This window comes from Mandrillus leucophaeus, unplaced genomic scaffold (assembly GCF_000951045.1).
Source record: "Mandrillus leucophaeus isolate KB7577 unplaced genomic scaffold, Mleu.le_1.0 Scaffold484, whole genome shotgun sequence".
In the NCBI taxonomy this organism is placed as follows: domain Eukaryota; kingdom Metazoa; phylum Chordata; class Mammalia; order Primates; family Cercopithecidae; genus Mandrillus; species Mandrillus leucophaeus.
The window spans coordinates 356035-371315 of NW_012105187.1; the positions used below are offsets into that span (position 1 = coordinate 356035).

At 43.8% G+C, this 15281-nt stretch overlaps 1 protein-coding gene across 1 annotated transcript in view; it reads left to right on the forward strand.

Annotated features, from left to right (window-relative positions):
* The first annotated feature begins 739 nt into the window (after positions 1-739).
* The window catches only part of NPL (N-acetylneuraminate pyruvate lyase (dihydrodipicolinate synthase)), a 38975-nt gene continuing 24433 nt past the window's right edge, over positions 740-15281 (forward strand). Inside the window, exons 1-3 of the mRNA XM_011995327.1 lie at positions 740-867; positions 5290-5373; positions 14556-14629. Of these exons, the coding sequence (XP_011850717.1) occupies positions 5306-5373; positions 14556-14629 (142 nt within the window). The 5' untranslated portion in view covers positions 740-867; positions 5290-5305. The remainder of the gene's footprint in view (positions 868-5289; positions 5374-14555; positions 14630-15281) is intronic.

Here is a 15281-nt window from a genome sequence, read left to right on the forward strand (position 1 = left end):
CCTGATTTATTAACACAGTACATGATCCTAGAGTAACAGACTCCTGATATTCCTGAAAGTAGAGGCGGTTGGGTTAAAAATACTTTTCCCTTTCAAAACTCTTTCAAATATTCTCCAAAAGAAGCCAGAAAAGCTCCTGTATGAGTAGATAATTCACTTTAAAATTCGCTCATCAATCCTTAACACGAGAGTCTGCAGGGCTGGTGCAGCGGCGTCAGCCGGAAGAGAGCTGAACGCCGATGGGCAGTTGGGGTGTCTCCGCACGCCTCGGAAACAGCAGCCCAAACCTCACAACGCAGAACCACGAGATAACGGGGATTGCAGAGCCCTGCGCAAAAGAAGGAAAATTAAGACGCAGCGGAGCCCAGGAGGTGTCCGCACGCGGGAAGGACTGGCCTGCAGACGAGGCAGGGAGAGGTTTGCACTCAGCGTGGCGCGGGTGAGCGGCGTGCTCTCGGGCACCCGGCTGCCAGTTCGGATGCTCGCGATCCTCGGAGAGCCGGGGAGCTGCGCCGGAGTCACTTCAGCCTACGTTGTTCAGGTGACACCGGGGAAGAGCAGACTTCAGGTGTGCAAAACGTTTCGGGGTTTCGGGGCTTCGGGGCCGGCGGTTCCGGGCGCGCCTCGCGGGCGGCGGCGCAGAACTACAACCCCCAGGCTCCCCGGCGTGGCGGCACGTGGGCCCGGGACGGGCTGCAGCGGATATAAAGCGCGGCGGCTCCTGCGGGGCGGAGCGGCGGCACGGACGGAGCCGAGGCCTGGTGGGGGGGGGGCGCGGCCCGCGACTGCGCGGGCGAGGACCGACGGACGCAGACGGCCAGACAACCTGGGCGTTCCGGTGGAGGGGCGCCGGGGCCTGACTCGCGGGTGGGTGAGACGGTGACGGACTCGGAGGAAAGGGGGAAGGCAGATACGCTAGGAAACAGAGCTGGGAAAGGTGTGAATGCGAGAAGTGTCGGGATAGACCAGGGCAGAAGGACCCACTCCACCGGATTGTTTGCAGACAGCATATCTGCCGGGTATCCGAAGGTCCTTTCCTCAAAAATAGAGTTAGCAATTGAGCGGAAGGGAGCTTAAAGTTAAATCTGATACATCCCCCCTTCACTTTTGGAGAAATTAATGGTTTTCTGCTTTTAAAAAAAATCCCTATTTGTATTTCCTCTTCTCTGAGTAGCTGTCGCTTAAGATATTCTCTGCCGGGAGGTATATTCTACCCCCACTTTCTGTCTCTTGAAAAAACAACTTTGCCATTTGAAAAATAATTTGACTTAGGCAGCTTTAATTCTTTGCACTAAGTGTTCTTATATGTGGATGGAGGTATAAGATTTCAAGAGTAATACCCCCTCCCAATGTTTCAATAATAATATTCTAAATTCACGTTAAGCCTTAGGCTGGAGAACATTTGAACCATTCTCTTTAGCTACTAGCTCTGAAAACTTCAAAGCATAACATTCCCAAGTTTATCTAAAACTTGAATCTTAAAAATATTGGTAATTCTCTGTTATGCTTCAAAGTATAACGTTCCCAAGTTTATTAAAAACTTGAATCTTAAAAATACCATTCTCTGGTAAAGACTTTTTTTTTGGTTTTTGCTTTTGTTGTTTAAAGACGGAGTCTCACTCTTGTCGCCCAGGCTGGAGTGCAGTGGCGCGATCTCGGCTCACTGCAACCGCCACCTCCCGGGTTCATGCCATTTTCCTGCCTCAGCCTCCTGAGTAACTGGGACTACAGGCGCGCACCACCACGCCCAGCTAATTTTGTATTTTTAGTGGAGACGGGGTTTGGCCATGTTGGCCAGGCTGGTCTCGAACTCCTGACCTCAGGTGGTCTGCCTGCCCCGGCCTCCCAAATTGCTGGGATTACAGGAGTGAGCCCTCACACCGGCCAAAGTTGTTTTTATCCCATTTCTTCTTGTAGGCATTTCACAGTTTGCAAAGGCAGCAAACTTTTACTTGTTCAGTGTATTTGCTCTGTGCAAAGAAATTTTCGAAGCTGTCATTGCCCCCAGATGGCAGACAGTCTAGGAGAGGACCCGAAACCACCCTGCTTAATAACTCTGATGTAAGGTTTTTAATGAAAAGCCAGCGTTTGGGGGAATTCTGAGGTTTAAGAAATTATTTTCGGCTCGGGTACCAGGGAGTCCCCTGGCGTTTAAAATGAGGTTTTTTGTTTTGGTTTGGTTTTGTTTGTTTTTGTTTTTAAGTTATAACTGCTGGAATGGATAAAGTGAGCTTTAAAAGCTGGTCAGACTGAAAAGATTGAAGTGAGGAACAAAGGCAAGCAGACAGACAGTGAAAGGTAGGTAGGAGGAACAGCAAACAGAACGCTGGGCAAGTGCAGTGCAGGCATGAAGATTTGAACAGAGACCCAGACCCCAGGGAGCTGGGTCTTTAGCCTACTAGCATTTTCTAAACAGGACAAAGACAAGACCAGGAATGCTGGTTTTAGTGGAAGATTAACCTGACAGCTGGTGTGGATTGAAGAGAAGAGGGATTAGGACAGTGATTCCTAACCCCTATCCTACACTCCCACGGACCCTGTGTTTTGAATTTTTGAACTAATCAAACTACATTTGTGGTAATTAGTTTTATTTCTTTCCATCAAAGACACACATAAAACTGCCAATTTGAGCTTCTCATGAATCTAAGAACATCAGTGTTACTGTCCTTAGTGTGAAATAAATGCAGGCAAAAGCACAAGACTATGGAGTTTTATTTAGCCCGAACAGCCTAGTAGTGTTGGATTTAGGAGATGTTTAATGCTGACTCAAGCTCTCAGGACTCTTATCACTTGAACCTTCTTGGGCCCCGTGGTTTTGCCTATTTGTCTAGATAAGAGGTAACAAAGAGGCAAATTATAAAGTCATGAGGAGGAAAGGAGGAATAGCAGAGGAAGAAGATAACAGAATTGAAATGACTTAGTCCCTAAATAGACAAGAGTAGTGAGGGTTGGAAAGGAGGCACCAGCAGAGCAAAGATAACGGGGAAGATGATGCTGGTAAGGGCATGATAGTATTTCCTACTGTCCTATACACATCAGGCAAGACTTCATGGAGGGCACTGAACATGTACTCACTATGTGTCTAGCATTGTTGTTAATTACTTTACATGAATTAGTTCATTTAATTCTCTCAACCCTATGAAATATAATTAGTATTATCCTCATTTACAGAAGGGGAAACTGAAGCAGAAAGAGGTTACTTAATGGGCTCAAGGTCACCTACCTGGTAAGTGGTAGAGCCAGGATGCAGATCCATGAGGTCTGACTCCAGAGCTGGCCCTCTCACCCCTCTACAGTAAGGAACAAAGGAGATGGCAGGTTCCCTTTTGGCATGTTAAGTCGAGATGCTTGTAGGAGTGTTAGGTGAAGATAGACAGCAGGCATAGCATCAATCTTCTTTGATGCTTAAACATCCCTCCCGGCGGGGAGATGGCCTAGGTTATGGGCCTTAAGGCTCAGAGGCTAAGTGGCATGCTTTTGGACCGAGGGTGGTCACATGAAGCTCAAAGAGTGATTAGAGCCACATCTTACGATTTCTTATCTTGTGTTTTCCCATGGGCCAGGTTATTGGATTTATCTTTCTGAACTTCCAATCTGATTTTAGTCTCATGTTTGAACTAGGAAATACAGAGCAAAGCTACATGCAGGACTTAATTTTAGGAGCAACAGCAACTATTGCTGGGAACATGTCTGTTTGCAAGGAAAGTATCATGTTGTCTTTCTACTGAAAGTAGTCAGTGTTACTCAAGGGCTTACCTGAGCCAAGACTTGGGGAAGAAAAATAGAAGGTATGGTCGCTGTACTTCAGAAGTTTGTTCTCCTATTTGGGAAGATAAGATGAACAATTAGAAGAGCAAACAAAATAAGATAGCTCATAACTAAGTACTACATTGTGTGGATTAGATTTAAGTATAGTGGGCATTGAGTTTTTGAATGTGCCAGTAATGTCAGAACTATAGCATAACCCTTCTTGTTGGTCACCTATAGACATCTCTTTATTTGCTACAAGGCCACTATCTTTTGTAGAATTGTCATCAAATACTATCTGATTATATTTTATTTTCATTTTCAATTGTTAGACATTAAATTTGTGATTTGGAATTGCATTTGTGGCTTTTTATGTCTTATGGCTCAGAAAACAATAATGCTTCTATAACTAGCAAATGTCAGAGCTGTGAGTTGAACCAGGTGGTCTGCCTATGGAACCCAGGCTGTTAACCAGTCTGCTCTGTTGCTTCTTGTGGCCCATCCAGAGTCTTTTACACTGATTATGGGCAGGTACACTCTCTGCCAGATGGTGAGAGATCCTTTGGCCCCAAATGAGTGGTGTGAGGTTGATTCAGCAGTGAGCTCCCCGTCTGCGGAAGCCATCGTCCAGCCACAGTCTGAACACCTCGTTCAGTCACCCACATATTCTTCTCTCTTGAACACCTGGTGTCAAGCAGAGGGCTCACTGCAGAGAGCAAAGGCAAATGAAACATCCCTGTCCTGGGAGCCTGCTCTAGTGGGGAAGAGGAAGGTGTGAATATGCAGTCTACATGGTTAACTAGAACTAGGAAAACTGGACAAAACTGGGCAAAATTAGGATATGAAAAGTTAGGTAAATCTGAAGGTAGTTATGTAAATCAAGATGAAACCTTAAGACAGTCAGGTTTGTTTTAGGTGAGATTCTAAGAATGAAGACAGTGGAAAGAGAAAATGTCCCCTTTTATGACCATATTTCAGTTTAAGTAATAGTACAGTTGACCCTTGAATTACATGGGTTTGAAGTGTGCAGGTCCATTTACACAGATTTTTTTCAACCAAATGCAGATAGAAAATCAGTATTTGCAGGATGCAGAATTCTCATATGCCAGGCTGGGGCTGACTGCGTGACTTGAGTAGGCATGGATTTTGGTATACATGGGGGTCCTGGAACCAATTTTCTGTGTATACTGAGGCATGACTATAATTCACTGTATGTTTTACTTACCTGAGTTAGGTTCAAGCTCTTTCTTGGGTCTGCTCCTGTTTACCTCTATCCTTTGAGGATTTAGATTGCTTCCATCATCTGTGTAGATAAAATGGGAGGCTGTCCACATAGTATTTTCTCAGGTCTACCCTCTCCTGTCTTAAAGTTTCCTCCTCAATAGAATTAAGCTCTAAAATTTTACCATCTTGTACTTGCTCTGTGTGTTTGTGTACTTGTAAGCACATTTTACAGTTCTAAACTAGAAATGAACTTTGCCTGGGAGTTTTATCATTGACATTCCTTGAAGAAAGAGAGAAATTACATTGTATGTTTTCCAGACCTACCAGCAGCTCAATGGCCTTCCCAAAGAAGAAACTTCAGGGTCTTGTGGCTGCAACCATCACGCCAATGACTGAGAATGGGTAACTATCATTTGGGGCCTTGAGGGGATCAGTTCTCATTCAACCAAAAAGGAGAAAAGTTCTTTGTAACAACAGTCACTTAAGACCCTGCATCTCTGTGGAACTGTTGCCAAAAGGCAGCTTCTGTCTGTCATCCCTCTGCACTCTCTCTGATCCCCAAGTCTGAGGAGGCATTATATCTCTGACCCCAAAGTCAAAGAAGCACTATATCACCTTGCAGAAAGGCAGCTTGCCTTTCTCTCAGTGTCTGTAGAGCCACAGAGCAAATTCTCCTTGGATTTCACGACAGCTCTGGCCTTTCTAAACAGCACCAGTAGCATTGGATAAAAATCCCATTTTAGCATAATTGGATATCAAACACTGATCTAGCCCCTCTCAGGATCCTATCTCTAGACATCAGCATGATTCCACTTCAGGCTGTTCATAGACTTGATAAAAATGTCCTACCCTAAGGAAAGTGGGAAGTTATCTGCAAGATGGACTCCTTACTCATGTTTACAGCCTCATTTCAACATTGACTAGATGTTGGGCAGCGGGGGAAGGGAAGTAACAACAGTTCATTGTTGACTAATCATTACCCCAAGCAAGTATTTTGACCTCCGGATGAATACAGTGGCAGTCCTTCTGCTCAAAAATCAGATAATAAAAAGGCCCTGTGACTTAGGGAGCCATGTACTGTGTATAACTCCTCCTTGAACATCACCCCGACAAAAGAGAGTTCATCCACCTCCTGATCTGTATGTTTTTGACTCGTCAGAAGAGTCAGGCTGCCCCAACAGTTAGAATGCTGGCTTAATCTTCTCCTTTCTTTCTGTGTAGTATAATAATCATACCTACATAATGAATTATAAGCATTAAATGAGATAATTCATACAACAGTGCTTAGCACAGGGTCAATATGCACTTAGGTCAAAAAGTTTGAACTGCCTTTATGGCATAAGACAGAGGCAAAAGGATGTATTTAATACACCTTTTACAAGGGACTTTCTTTTTGGTCTTGCTGAATTTATAAACCTTCATCTTACCCCTTTAAAGGAGATGAAATTTCTTATGTCTTTTAGTATTCTCCTTTAAAGCTGGCCATTTTGCAGTTCTGCCTTAGAGACTCCAATGAGTCCAAGATTTCTGGCTTCTAAGATCCATGAAAAATCACATCCTTACTAGGTCTAAATAAGATTCTTGCTGGTATGGCATTTAGATTACTCAGCTGGTTAATAACTTTTTTCTGTTACTTCCCCTTTCCACAAGTTTTAAGAAAGACTGGCATCAGCTGTTTCTCAATGCATCAGTCACTTGTTCGCAGATCAAAACAGAAGACATGTGATTGAATGAATCGGCAGGATTTACTTCCTGTTACAGAGTGAGATCCTGCCTGTAATCTCCTAACACTGCATCTGGTCCATGCTACTTTAACCTTTTAATAAGACCCCTCTTATCCTGGAAGTGCCTTCTTAAAACAGTTTTGTTTGTTCATCAGGGACCCATGGAGAATGTCAGTGTGTTCTTCCTCCTTGTTTTGCTGTTTTCCTGGAAGGCCAGATCCTATGATTAGAGATAACTAAAATGACTGTTTTTCTGGATCTTTTTCCGTTTCCCAAAAACCTGTGGTCCTGCTGCTTCCATTTTACTATTTTCTCATCAGTTCTGTGTCTTTCTTCTAGGAACCTTACTTTCCTGAGGTGTGAAATCAAAAAAAAGAATGCATTATGTGTAGGCTCTTTAAGAAACAAATTAAATAGTGTAGGTCAGTGTATAGCACAGAGTAGGCATGTGAGCCGTGTTAGTTCCCCTTTTCTCCCACCACCTGCTTCATCAAACATTCCTGTAGATACAAAGTAGTTTTGGAACACCCACCAAGAACATGTAGGCATTAATGTACTTACCCACAAGGGAATCTGCACTTCTGGCATGTTTCTAAGACACGAGATGGAAGGAAGGGGCACATGGAATCTAATACCTGGAAATACTGCCAGGTGACCTGCCATTGTGGGAGTTCTCCTAACCTGGCATGTACGGTATACATATCCTCCATAATTCTGAGTGGCTGAACAAGGACTATTTCCCTACATCCTTTATTTCTTCTCAATTCCAATGAATGCTCACTAACAATTCAGCTTTCTGCATATAAGTTGATGTCCTGGAGTAGGGTAGCTGGCAGAAAGAACATGGATAAGTAGATCTTAGTGAAACGATCCAAGCTTTGCCATCAGGTAGCTTCTGACCCTGGGGAGATCTTGTCACCTTTTAAGAGCTCTCTTGGCCAGGCACGGTGGCTCACGCCTGTGATCCCAGCACTTTGGTAGGCCAAGGCGGGCAGAGCACAAGGTCAAGAGATTGAGACCATCCTGGCCAACATGGTGAAACCCTGTCTCTACTAAAAATACAAAAATTAGCTGGGTATGGTGGCGCGCACCTGTAGTTCCAGCTACTCAGGAGGCTGAGGCAGGAGAATTGCTTAAACCTGGGAGGCGGAGGTTGCTATGAGCCAAGATCACACCACTGCATTCCAGCCTGGGCAACAGAGCGAGACTCTGTCTCAAAAAAACAAAAAAAAAAGGCTCTCTTTCATATTCTCCAAAGAAAGTTCAACCACATTATCTCTATGACCCTTTCCAGTTCTTAAGAGTCTGCAGTCCTCTTGTGTTATGTCATTGGAGATATTGTGGGAATCACCATTAAATAAGAATGTAGAAAGTACCTGTAATTCCAGTCCATCGTCCACACTGTAGCTTGGTGAGCTTATCCTAGCAAATAAATCTGATCACATGTCACTCTCCTCTTTAGGGATCTTTTGACTCTCTTTTGTCTGAGCCTTGCTACCCATCATATGGCCCATGGACCAGTTGCTCCACCACCATGGGAACTTGGTAGAAATGCACAATCTCAGGCCCTATCATACCACAGATCCGTCCTGCATTTTAACAGTGTCGCAGATGATTCTTTAGCACATTAAAGTCTGAGATGAGCTGGTCTAAAGATTAAAGCCCAGACTCCTTGGGATAGCATAGGAAGTCCTTCACAGTTTACCTTTCCTGCTTCATTTCTTTGTCACCATACCAATTCTGCCCTTCATGCCTTTACTCATTCTGTTTCCTCTGCCTTTTGCTACCACCATCTTCTTTCTTGCTCCACTTGAACACTTCTACTCATCTATCAAAAGCATCCTTAGAAATTCTTTCCCAATTCTCTTAAAAGGAGTTAGATGACCCTTTTATAGCACCCTGTCCATATTCTTCCCCTGTGATCCCATAGCGCACTTTTTTCATTGCATCAAAATTATGTTTATAATTATTACAATAACTTTTTGTTACTTGCCTGTGTCTTGCAGCAGTCTTTGAGCTGCTTAGCCCTATTCAATAGATATTGAATACCAGATAGTACACAAGGACTGAGAAACTATCTTATTTATCTTTGTATCTTAAGCATGTGGCATAGTTGTGTAGCTTTTGTTATTTTATGAATGAGTATACTGCGGGAATTACTAGTGCTGAGAGTCAAGAAAAAGGGAAGGAAGCGAACACTGATTGATGCTATGTCAGTCATCATGCGGGCATTTCATTTACATGTTCCCACTTAATCTTGGCAATAGCTCTGTGAGGGAGCCATAGGTATCTCTGTCCTGGCAGTTGAAGAAACTGAGATCCTAAAGGCCAGCCCAGCTGCCCCACGCCACACAGCTAGAAAGGGAGGATTTCTCTACCTATCCAACCCTTGCCCTTTTGTACACTAGCAAGTCTAATGAAAGACTTGCCTTTTTTTTTTTTTTTTTTTTTTTTGAGACAAAGTCTCACAGGCTGGAGTGCAGCGGCACAATCTCAGCTCACTGCAACCTCCCCGTCCCAAGCTCAGGCGATTCTCCTGCCTCAGCCTCCTGGGTAGCTGGGATTAGAGGCGTGCACCACCCTGCCTGGCTAATTTTTGTGTTTTTAGTTGAGACAGGGTTTCATCATGTTGGCCAGGCTGGTCTCAAACTCCTGACCTCAAGTGATCCGCCCGTCTCGGCCTCCCAAGGTGCTGGGATTACAGGCGTGAGCCACCGCACCAGCCAAGACTTGCTTTCCTTATTTGTTCTAAGAAGTCACTTCTTCTTTGGGCAGGCTCACAGTAATTAGAACAGAAAGTCCATTTCAGATCTAAAATGTCAAGAGCAAAAGTTGTGTTTTTTCCCTCAAATGCTCTTGGCATCACCCTGGGAATCTTCACAACACCCTCTGGTAAAAACAAACCTGTTAACCCCAGTGAGAAAAGGCCTAGCCTGCTAGAGCCAGACTGGCATAGATTATTGTCTTTTTAACAGTGTTTGGGACGCGGGGACCCAGACTCCCAGAACAGAACATTTTCCACCTCCAACAGAGTGGGCAGGTTAGTCCCTGCCTGCCTCCCTGCTGAAAGAATTTTAAAATAACCAGGTGGCTATTTTGCCAAGAGTACGTATAACTCCTATCTGATTGAATGCTGAGAGATACGTATAAAAGGCAAAAGAAAATGGAAAGTCAGGTTTTCTAATATGCATGCCACATCATGTCAGGTATGAAAATAGCCTGTCCTGTGGATTCTGTCTTCCCAGATGAAGTGAAAGTCTTTCATGGTGGTTCGTGCACCAGGAGAGGAAACAAAAAGCAATAGTGATTTCTCCCTGAAAAGCCACTTGAGAAAAATTCTATTACGCTTTTACCCTAAGAGAAGAGTTGTAGAGTCTACCTGCAGTTTCACAGTCCACCCACTCTGGACCTCAATTTGTGGCAAAAAGAACAAGACTTTCTTCTGCTTATATAGTTTGGGCAAACCAAATGTCTAAGAACAGACAATTAGAAAAAGGAATTATATTCATCCATAAAATAGAATGTTGTTTAACCGGTATAGTATGGACCATCTAAAAATGTGGGAAGATGTTAAAATTAGAATGCTGCGTGAAAAATATAAAACTGTCTAATATGGCCATATTTATACAAGAAAATAATGTAATGTGTATTTGTGAATAGAAGAATATCAAACTAAGAGGAATCATCTCCAGAGATATCCTGAGTGGGTTTTCTTTTTTTATTGTATGTACTTAAGTAAACTATATAGCTCCCGTAATTTAAAAAAAAAAAAAGTTAAATAAAATTAATGGGGCACAGTGGCACACATCTATAGTCCCAGCTACTTGGGAGGCTGAAGTGGGAGGATTACTTGAATTCAGGAGTTTGAGGCCAGCCTAGACAACATAGCAAGACCCTGTCTCAAAAAAAAAAAAAAGCCCCAAGACATGAATCTAAACCCAATGCAAAGAATCTGAATCCCCAGGAATTAAGACATTAAACTGGGTTTAAATATAAAAATGACTACAGCAAGCATGGAATTTGGGTCTGGGTCACTCTCCCCTGATGTGCCCAGTTGTTAGATGTGTTCTTGGGGCTTGTGAAAGAAGAGAGGATGCAGTGCAGCCTATTCAAGTGAATTGGCTTCTGTCAACTCACTTCTGTGAGCACTGAGCTCCAAATGCCCAGTGGGTGGGCAGAAGAATAATCCAATCTCATTGTTTCTAGTCTCTCTCATGACTTCCTGGTAACTGATCACGGATAATGGCCTCCGGTGATGAAAACAGACCTAGGTACCATGAGAGTAGGGTGGGAAAACAAGTGAAGGGACAGGCTGGGCATGATGGCTCACACCTGTAATTCCAGCACTTTGGGAGGCCGAGGTGGGCCGATTGCTTGAGCCCAAGAGTTCGAGACCAGCCTGGGCAACCTGATAAAACCCTGTCTCTATAAAAAACACAGAAATTAGCTGGGCGTTGTGTCACGCACCTGTAGTCCTAGCTACTGGGGAGGCCAGAGGATCACTTGAGCCTGGGAGATTGAGGCTATAGTGAGCCGTGATCGTGCCACTGTACTCCAGCCTGGGTGACAGAGCAAGACCCTGTCTCAAAAGAAAAAACAAAAATGGACAGAGTCCTCAAGGAGAATTATTTTCACCCTCACCCTGCCTTTTGGGTGCCTGTGTAACAAATGTGGTAGCAGCCCTGGATGATTTCACCCCCACTTGTGCCTAGAGCTGCTGAGCATCCCAGCCCAAGGCTGCAAACTTGCACCTGCAGAGTTAGGCAGGGATCTGAAATGCCTGAGGGACCTGGGGGCATCCAGTCCTCTAAAGTGGGCCTGCTGCTGCTCTTTCTAATTTCCAACTGTATGGAAGTGTAGCCCTGGGGGTTTTTGTTTTTGTTTTGTTTTGTTTTTTGAGACCGAGTCTCACTCTGTCACCCAGGCTGGAGTGCAGTGGTGTCATCTTGGCTTACTGCAACCTCCACCTCCCGGGTTCAAGCAGTCCTGCCTCAGCATCCCTATTACAGGCTGAGATTACAAGTGCCCACCAATACACCTGACTCATTTTTGCATTTTTGGTAGAGACGAGGTTTCACCACGTTGATCAGCCTGGTCTCAAACTCTTGACCTCAAGTGACCCACCCATCTCAGCCTCCCAAAGTGCTGGGATTATGGGCATGAGCCACCATACCCAGCAGCCCTGACATTGTTAGATTTTTCTGGCTTTTCAAATACTCATTTGTTAAAAAATGTAATGTCAAAGTCAAACACATTTAGAGTTAGCCCCTTTTCAACCTAGATCTCTCTGAAGAGGTCTGGTAGTTCCAAAAGGACTTAAGTCCAAGAACATTTTCTGGATGATGGCCGCCGCCCCCAAAATTCTGCCATTAGTGTCATTCTTGTAGGTTAGGGGCATTTTATAAGAAGCAGCAAACGACTTTCTCCTTTCTTGAAGGGGCAGATAATGCATAACCCATTAGACCTCTAACCCTGAGTGAAATTGTCAGCTGAATAGCCTGTCTCCCAGCAAGGCCTGAAGGAGAGAGGTGAGTGTAGGTGGAAGCACTATCCAATGAGGCCATCAAACTGTGAAGTTCATGGAGGAAAAAAGAGCTTCCAGTTTCACATGCTGGCCTAGACCTGCCTAAGTGTGCAGCCAACTCCTTAAAAGAGGATGATACTAGAATAGGGCCAAGCAAACAGTACCTCTCAAGAATGTTGGAAGGGTCGGGCGCGGTGGCTCGCACTTGTAATCCCAACACTTTGGGAGGCTGAGGCAGGAGGATTGCTTGACCCCAGGAGTTCGAGACCAGTCTGGGCAACATAGTGAGGCCTCATCTCTACCCAAAATTTTAAAGTTAGCTGCACCTGTGGTCCCAGCTACTTGGGAGGCTGAGGCAAGAGAATCACTTGAGCCCAGGAGGTCAAGGCTTGCAGTGAGCCACAGTCATACCACTGCACTCCAGCCTGGGTGACAGAGTTAAATCTTGTCTCAAAAAAAAAAAGGTGTTGGAGGAGGGAAGAAGGATCATAGGGTTTTGTCCTATTTATCCAGATTCAGCTCTTTGATGCCTTCTTTCCAGCCTCCCTAGCTGTCATTTATCAGTCCCTCTTCTGAGCCCCCGTACAATTAATTTTTGCCTAAGTCATAACCTTCATTATATTTTGCTATTTTAATCACGTATACTATCTTCTTTACTCAATTAATGTAATAATGAAATTTCAAAATATTATGCAAGTGTGGTGCTAAGAAGCTTATAAAGGCAGGGCTCATGGTGATTTTATCATTGTAAGTTCCCACATCACCACTCCTTTGCCTAGCCTTTGCTGAACACCTGGGCTGTTCCAGGTACAGACTGAGGCCAGGAGGGAGCAGTGTTAGGATATGGGGCATGTGCCATAATGAGGGAGTTCGCTTCCCTTATAGGCTTTATAATTGCATTAACACACTTTTTCCCAAGCGGCAGGCTCAGGCCTGCTATCTTTACTCTGAGCTTGTTATAGGCATGATTGCCTGTGCATTCTTTGCATTTAGTAGCTTTCCTTTTAACCTCAGAGTCAGTTGTTCTCTAGCTTTCCTCTTTTTGTTCTTACTCCTTTTGACATATACAATTTGATGTCTTTGTTTCCTAGATGCATCAGATTTTGTTTGTTTTATTTTTGTTGTTTAAGGAATTACAGTAGGTAAAGGTGAAAAGAATGTTAATAAGGCCAAACTTCAATTAGGATTCTCTGGTCCTGTGGACAAAAGTGCAGTGGCAGCCAGCTAGCACTCTGTGTTCTTGGCAGGGTAACCACGGGCACAGTGTAACCATTTAACCCAGGCTTGCTGCACCATTTTCCTTTGGATTTCACTCTTCATTGCCCATCATTCCCCTCCTACGTTTTGATTAAGGACAGGTTGCCTAATACAATTTGTGAGTCAGTTCCTAGGTTTTGAAATCAGTATGATTTTAAGAGACATTAATCTTAAGCATCAGATCCTTACAAGGTTAGTGTGCCTCAAATTGCCAAGTGCATGCAGATCACCCAGGGATCTTGTTAAAATTCAGATTCTAACTGGGCAGGACTGTGTGGGGCTTAGGATTCTGCGTGTATAATAAAGTCCCCTGGATGCTGATGCTGCTATTCCGCCTTTGAGAGGCAAAGTGATGACAAAGTTCCTTTCTAACTGCTAACCTTGTTCAATATAAAACCAGCAAATACAGATGAGTTTAAGACTCCATGTGTTGTCCCAAATAGTAAGTGCTAAAATTCTTATAATATTAAGGTTGACTTTTCCTATCTTGTGAGCCTAAGAAATGAATGTTTCCATCCTCTGTAATGACTTCCTAATAATTGATCATGGATAATGGCCTCCAGTGATGAAGATAGACCTAAGTAACCTAAGAGTAGGGTGGGAAAACACAAAAAGGGACAGGCCAGGCATGATGGCTCCTACCTGTAATCCCAGCACTTGGAATCAAATGGCAAATGTTAAGTTCTCATTTAACTAGGTCTCCAACCATCATTCTTCCCCTAAAAGGGCAAAAGCACTGGCCATATGGGCTTTAAAGAGAGAGCGCTGGGCAAAAGATAGTTCCATAACTACTTTTTAAATACTGCTTGTGATGAGGTGTAAGTATAAAGCCTGTGTTGATAACTAATAGTGTTTTGCTCATAAAAGTGAGGCATACCTGGCTGAGTGGAGAAATCACCAGATTCAGGGGGGAAAAAAACCCAGGCATTATTTACAGCAGGCTAAGAATTTCACAAATGGAGTGGATTTTTAATAACTATTAGGAAGAGGGAGCAGTTTATATACCTGAGGATTTGTTGAATAATAATCTGAAAAAGACTAAATATGCCATTTTTTCCCATTTTTCCCATGTCTTCTAGAGAAATCAACTTTTCAGTAATTGGTCAGTATGTGGATTATCTTGTAAAAGAACAGGGAGTGAAGAACATTTTTGGTAAGTCAACTTTGGGGATGTTTCTGCATGTCTCCAGCTCAGTCTTTAGAAGGTATATCTCACCTGGTTACCAGCCAAGAGGTCATAGAGTCATGGTGTCACGAGTTATGATGAGCCTGGTTAAGCTAACTAAAATCTGTGAATTTGTAGACCCACCAATGTTAGACCTACAAAGCACCTCAAGAGATTACCTATTTGATAGTGTGCCAACACTTAAGGTATTACTTTTTATCCCCATTTAGAGATGAAAATATGTGACTCAGATATACTCTAAGTTGCCCCAGGCCTTTCAGCCAAGAAGTGGTAGAATAATAACTAAACCTTCTTAAGTAACAAATAAACCCTCTTTTCTCATTTATTTATTTATTTATTTATTTATTTTTGAGATGGAGTCTTGCTCTGTCTCCCCCCAAGGCTGGAATGCAGTGGTGCGATCTCAGCTCACTGCAATTTCCGCCTCCCAGGTTCAAGCGATTCTCCTGCCTCAGCCTCCTGAGTAGCCGGACTATAGGTGCACACCACCTCACCTGGCTAATTTTTGTATTTTTAGTAGAGACAGGGTTTCACCATGTTGGCCAGGCTGGTCTCAAACTCCTGACCTCAGGTGATCCACCCGCCTCAGCCTCCCAAAGTGCTGGGATTACAGGCGTGA